This window comes from Dermacentor silvarum, chromosome 11 (assembly GCF_013339745.2).
Source record: "Dermacentor silvarum isolate Dsil-2018 chromosome 11, BIME_Dsil_1.4, whole genome shotgun sequence".
NCBI classification, from domain to species: domain Eukaryota; kingdom Metazoa; phylum Arthropoda; class Arachnida; order Ixodida; family Ixodidae; genus Dermacentor; species Dermacentor silvarum.
Window position 1 is genome coordinate 37,138,212 of NC_051164.1, and position 6,912 is coordinate 37,145,123.

General features: G+C 46.1%; 2 protein-coding genes across 2 annotated transcripts; one reads left to right on the plus strand and one right to left on the minus strand.

Moving 5' to 3' along the window:
• Window positions 1-3,214: 3,214 nt before the first annotated feature.
• Window positions 3,215-4,416, plus strand: LOC119432515 (putative nuclease HARBI1). The gene is made up of 3 exons (XM_037699682.2): window positions 3,215-3,544; window positions 3,713-3,927; window positions 4,001-4,416. Exons 1-3 carry the CDS (start codon window positions 3,338-3,340, stop codon window positions 4,326-4,328), a joined length of 750 nt encoding a protein of 249 aa, XP_037555610.1. The 5' UTR covers window positions 3,215-3,337; the 3' UTR covers window positions 4,329-4,416.
• LOC125941286 (myb/SANT-like DNA-binding domain-containing protein 3) lies at window positions 4,361-6,611 on the minus strand. Its single transcript, XM_049658271.1, has 3 exons — window positions 5,985-6,611; window positions 5,253-5,471; window positions 4,361-4,863 (listed from the first exon to the last, which is right to left on the minus strand). Exons 1-3 carry the CDS (start codon window positions 6,463-6,465, stop codon window positions 4,361-4,363), a joined length of 1,203 nt encoding a protein of 400 aa, XP_049514228.1. The 5' UTR covers window positions 6,466-6,611.
• Between the last annotated feature and the right edge of the window lie 301 nt (window positions 6,612-6,912).

Consider the following 6,912-nt stretch of genomic DNA (forward strand, 5'->3'; position numbering starts at 1 on the left):
GCCATGTCCCCAGCGTACGAATAATGGAAATGCAGATTACATCATCGCTTCTCCTGGCCATGAAGACCCATCGGCGCAGGCATGGACATTTGTGATTTTCGCGAGGCATTCGTGAATGCTTTCCGGAGCCTTGACTCCCGTCATAACGGCACCATGGGCTTGCTTTGTGTTTGTGAACAGAACGCAAGAAGAAATAGGCTTCTCAGGTAGAGGACACGAACGGTTGAGGCAGTTAATAAGTGTGTGGACCAAAAATTGATATTTGAGGTAAAACCTCTAATACTGTCTATTTTTGGGGCTGTAATCTATAGATATATATATAGCAAAGATAACCAGTTATGAGTGTTCCTTATACGCGGTGATTGTGGGCATCTTCTTGCAGAATCTAGCATTTGTAAAAAATTACGGCGGCTATATGAGCAAGGTGGTTTTGCAAAAGAACATGCCTATCATCTACAGACTAGTCAAGCTAATTACCTTTTACAGTCAATAGTCTTTCTTTTACGGCTAACAAACACCTGCACAACCCCTCTGCTCTGCTAAATGGCATTAAATTGTATCACTATATATTTTGTCACGGGGAGAACCATTGGGTAGTAACTACAACAATGAATTTTTCGACTAAATTCTCGGTATACCTTGCGTTTGAGCTTTTTTTCCTAGAAGGATTGCACTTAGAGGGAAAAAAATTGGTGAAATAAATTAAGAGGCTTGACTTGGCGAAACTGCATAGTGCGATATGAGGTAAGCCATGGTGGAGAGCTCCTGATTAATCTAGACGGATCACGGTTCTTTAACGTCCACAAGAATCTATGAACATGGGCGTTTCTTGATTTCGTCTCTATCAAAATCAGCCCACTGGTGCTGGGAATCGAACCCACATACTCGTTCTTGGCAGCGCAACACCATAGCCATTTACAAAATTTTGCAAAGGGTTAAGAAAATTTCTTTTTCTGGAGTATTAAGCGTTAAAACTCCAATTTGATGATGAGGCCCGTCGTGGTGGGGCACTGCGCACTACTTTTAACATCCAGCGGTCTTTTCTCGTGCACGCAATGCGCGGTACACGGGCGTTTTTGCATTTCCTTCCCACCAAAATGCGGCCGCCGCTTCCGGGATTTTATCCGTGTGCCAAGCTTGAGCACGGATATCACCGCTGATACTCGGAGCTGTTAACATTAGGTGCATGGTGATTCAGGTGGTTGAAACGTCGCGTTAACCGCTTAAGTGATTGAGCTCTTTTTGCCCTTATGACAAAAATATTTTCGTACACATCAATTGGAGCAGGATGAGGAACCGCGTCGCACAACAGATCACACATCGTGACACACCGTCTATAAGGCCCATACGTAGACAGACGCTGGCGCACACATTGGCAAGTACTATCGGAACGTTATATTGCTATTTTAATTTCCAGGGTGGGACGAAGCCGGAAAAATATATGGGTATCGGAATGTTGCATTACTCTTTTTAAATTCCATGGTGGGACGAAACCGGAAGAATATAGGGTTCTTGTTTACGTGAATTCTTTTTCCGTGGCTTTTTATTCGCCTACTAACCGTACTTGTGTCGGCTATGCATGCTATCACGTTTGTGATTGCACCTAGATCTTGCGTCATTGTACAGTAGTTTGCAGCACCATTCTCGCCGTGTTCATCAAGAGGCAGGTATTTCCTTAGCACACTCATGATCGCTACTTAATTTTTGCGAAATACGAATATTTCAACAGCGGCAGATCTATAACACTCTTGAACAAAACACAAAAAAAATATCAAACGCTGCCTATCTACGTGGTCTCTTTTGTCGGACTTACTATGAAAAACGATTTAGATGTATAGGTTAGGGAGGTAAAACACTGAATTACTTTAAGTCTAAGAAAGTAACTGATACTGACTGAGGAATGACGGCGTTGCTTTTTTATTTATTCACAGAAGTCGTTGTATTTTTTTTTCCTATGACAGGGTTCACGCATAGCTGCTCCCCAAATCCCGCAGCAGCCACTTCGGTCGAGCACGGCACGTCACGCACTAAAAATTTCCAGACAAATATTAGGCTTTTTTATTGAAAGCTGACGCACACTCCTTAAGAGGGGCACGCATATAATCCCACCGGTATACTAAAAGAGAGTCTAACAAAAGAGCATTTTGCTATCCGCCTAGTTCACTCTTTACATTTCGCTGCATATTTTACTTGGAAAGGAACCTCCAGGGAGAAGCCACATGCCATCGCGCGGGGCCAACGCCCGAGCTAACTTAATGGCTTCTGTCTTGACACTTTGACGACTTGGTGCATTAACCTTTACAGCTGCTTTTCATAGCTAGAATGGCGCAGCGGTGGAACTTATAAGGACAGCTGCTGTACACTTTTGATCTCGTTCCATGTAGCTTGAAATAATTAAGTGTAACATATTTGAAATGTTCAACTTACCATGTTGAATTTAAGGGGAACACATCACCTTGATTGTCAGCTCTTCCTTCGGCCGCGTTTCACGTCACAGTTACTGCATACCACACTAAAAATTATAACGCAAGAGTTTAGCCAAGTTGAACATTTTTATTTTTTTCTGGATAAGCACCGCCATCTAAGTAGATCAGCTGTGAGACAATGCAGCGCTCACCTGATGGAACTTATCTGCACAATATTAAGAGCGTATTAAAGGAGTGGCAATCGGCGCACAGTGCACATAATGTCCGACATCGATTGCCGAGAAGTCAGCTGACTAACCAGTAAAACGTACCGCATTATTCGACAGTACTGCATCGCGAGCAACACTATTAAGGCCCGTATTCACAAACGAAACTTATACTTTACTTATGACTTAAGTAAGCGATCGGCCCTTAACGCGTTTCAGAGAGCAATCGTGTACTTAAGATATACTTAAATCGGCACTTAACTACCTGAAAGTAAAGTACAGCTGCTGGCTACCTTAAGGGCTACTTTCGCTGTTTTCTCGTCAAACAAAATGGCCGACTACTATGGCAGTCTCGCCGAGTTCACCGATTTTGCTGGCCGTGTAGAAGAAGTTGCACAGGATGAAGCATATCGTTATGCGCCGCCGTTACGCCCCGTTCTCAGGGATCGGCAGAATCCAATAGAGGCCTATAACGACGCGGAATTCCTGTGCCGGTACCGCTTTTCCAAGCGAGCGGTGATGCGGCTGTTGGAAATGCTGCCGCTACGCCCAAAGGACCACGAACGCGGTCATCCTGTTCCGCCACTGCTCCAGCTCCTCATCGCGCTGCGATTCTACGGCGCCGGAACCTTTCAAGTTGTTACCGGGGACCTTGTTAATGTGTCTCAAGCAAGCGTGTCACGCATCAACACACGCATATCAAGAATGATAGCTGACACATTGTTCCCGCAGCTTGTGAAATTGCCCAACGCCACTGAAGCGGCCGTGATAATGGAGGAATTTTATGCCATGGCGCGTTTCCCTGGTGTAAGCGGGTGTATAGACTGTACTCATGTGCGCATGAAAAATCCCGGCGGAGAAGACGCGGAGGTGTTCCGGAATCGAAAGGGCTACTTCTCAATCAATGTCCAGGTATGTATACTGCACTGCCATTGACATAAATACCGAATATGCGAATACCCGATTTATTATCATGTTTCCACAACTAGCAGTGTGACGCTGTATGCACAACATAAGTTGTATTACTTCAGGAGCATTCTGGGCTGCTCCACAGTGAAAAAAAAATGTCTTGTTTTGCAGGCGATCACAGGGCCTCAGCTTCAATTTTTTGATTTGGTGGCCAGCTGGCCCGGTTCGGCTCACGACAGCCGGATATTCGACAACAGTTGGGCCAGAGTACAATATGAAAGAGGGACTGTGCCTGGCATCCTACTAGGCGACAAGGGGTATCCCTGCAGGTCCTACCTCATGACCCCATTTAGGGACAGAAGGACGAAAGACAGCCCTCAGCACAGGTGAAGTCAAGTTAGAGGAATGCTATTGGGTATACAAAAAATGCGTAAACTGAACAAAAAATGCTTTCTTTAGGTACAACAAGTCCCTCTCGCGGACTCACTGCAGTGTGGAGAGGACGTTTGGAGTGTGGAAGCGAAGGTTCCCATGCCTCGACATGACGCTTCAGATAAAAACAACATCAGTTCCCATCGTCATCACAGCTTGTGCCGCACTCCATAACTTCAGCCACCTCCTAAGAGAACCAATCCCACCTCCACCACAAAGCCAGGAAAATCATGACAGCGGTTTGCCGGCTCCTACGTCACCTGCTCCACCAAGACCACCAGCAATGCCACCTGTGCCAGACACAACAAGCGGTTTCAGGATGAGGGAGCGCATAGTCACACAGTATTTCGCTTAAACGAAATGACACAAAATAACAGAGACATGACTTTATTCGTACTGTTTTTTCATTATGTCGAGTTGGAGTTTAACCATTTCTGCCTTTGCTTTCTGATTGGCTATTTTTAATCGAAACAGCTCCAGTTTTTCACTATGCTGTGCTTTCTTCTGCTTGTGTTCGATGCGCATGAATTTCAGCCTCAATAAATGCTCGTTTTTCTTTTGATCACGGTCCTCTTTGATGGCATCTAGGCGGGCACCCAATTCAATTGAGACCGCCGTTTGCCTCTGGCTGCTGCAGGTTGAAGCGCGTTTCGTGCCAGCTGGCACAGCGGCGCTAGAACTTGCCGCTGCAGCGGCACTGGAACTTGCTGCAGATGGTACAGCTGCAGCCTCTGATGGTTTTGCACCACCGCCATTGCGTGGTTGGCTGTCTGAAGTGTCTTGTACTTGGCCATGGGGGCGTGCAGTATTTGTTGAAGCATCTTCCATCGGGCTACTGTTGTCGTCCCATGACCAGAGGTCTGTTGATTCGTCGTACATGTCTTGACAACCTGCAGAAACAGTTCAAATGAGCACACTGCTAGGTGATTCTGCATAGCTACACCAAAAGTGTCGCCCTGTTGTGAACATCTTGCTGTACATGTGCACTCTGCAGCTGTGTAGTGCCTGAAGTGCCCTTTGTAACAATTTTATTTTTATAAATGCAACGCACTGCAACCTGTGTTATATTTTCAACGTTTGTTCCTGCCGACATCAGCCAGTACAGTATGAAAGCACCGCGGCCTGACAAACACACCATTGGGAAAATGACTGAAATACTGGACACTGAAATGTGTACGTGATAGCTCTAACGTAATAAATGAAGAGCGTTCTTGTTACAAAAAATTGAACGTAACAGACCGAAAACATGGGCAATGAAAAAAATATGATTAAGCCATACCAGCGAACTGTTCCAGAGGCCTGTCTTGAGTCTCTGACAGCAGTGCAGCGACAGCAGGTGTGCACTGCGATTTGGAAGGCTGCGATCCCCCTGGCACAGCATTATGCCGGCTGCGGTCACTGTCACAGGGATTGGGCAGCCGAACAGCCATGTGTGACGCGATGTCTCCAACGCGCTGCAGCTCGTCGGTCATCTGGCTTGGTGGTGGTGTTCCGCCACCTGGCATTACAAAAAGAAAAGAAGCGGGTGCATATTACATATACAATGAGGCTCATAAAGTTTTTTTTTTAAAGCCCAGCATACAGAGTGACCATTGAACGAACGCACAAAACACACGAAACAAATGTGTAAACGCGGCGATGCGTCTACTGCTCCGCGGAATAAATGCCGCAGATTTCGGCTCTTCACTGCACGTAGCACAAATGTAACCAAAACGCAATCCCGATAGCAGACGCTGTGACAAAAGTACGGCTCGCCAACTCTGCTGCCCTTTAAGGCGACTTCATGCACGGCCGGAAAGAGACGCGCTGGCGTTCCTTCTTATTAACGCGCTGGCGTTCCTTCTTATTAACGCGCTGGCGTTCCTTATTAGCTAAAGAGAAGGCATGCGAGCGCGTCTCTCAAGTCCGGCCGTGGTTCAGGTTATCTAGTTAAATGTCTGTGCTCTGTAAAATGCACACATGCAGGATATGTCGCCAGTAATATCGCAATTTCAGCCAAAGCAACGCTTACCTGTAGCAAACCGCTCCCGCATGTCTTCAGCGTTTGTTCTTCTCCACTTGTCTTTCAAGTTCTCCCAGCATTTTTTCAGTTGGATCCATTTGCGCGGCGTCACGTTGTGGCGGCAGTTAAATTCGTCCTCGATTTTTTCCCAGGCCTGTCGTTTCCGACTCACGGACGCCGCGTCAGTCCTCTTGTTTTCCACGACGCTGCGGTGGCGTGAGAGCAGTTCCAGCAACACGGCGCGTTCTTCTTCAGAGAAGTTTTTCTTTTTCTCCATGGTCGCGTCAAACAGATTGCACACACACACCGTAATGAAGCGCTTAACGTCAGAGGCACAGAAACACTGCAATACACCGCACGTAACAAACGCAACATAACTATTGGGACGGCGAGAGAGGCGACAGGAGGCCCGGGTATGACCGGGTGACTGTAGGCCATTGTGGCCAGACGAGTTCAAACAAAGCACTGAAAATGTAAATATTGGTTTCATTTACCCAGCACAGTGTTCATTCGAACGCTACAACATTTCTTTCCCATTATTTTGGTGCAACAGTTATTATTTTGCAAATGAAATACATCGTACACGCCAATTATTTGCGTAGCCTCGACACCATGCGACATACTTGTACCGAAAAGTGTCACTTCGGAAAGTAATACTTAAGTGCCGTTTACGAATCACTTTCCCGCAACTTTCCTCATACTTGTACTTTCCTCACACTTACTGTGCCTCCACTTAAGTTTCGTTTGTGAATACGGGCCTTAGTTTCCGCGATGCACTATTAGTAGGGCTATTCGTAAACCACTATTTAAAGGCTTCACAGTAGTAAAATATTCCACATTCTCGCTGCCTAATGAGCAGTATGTTTCGAGAACACTTCACTAATATAGTCAAGCGAGCCGTACAGTCGGATAAAATAAACTAATCTAGAAGGGAAAA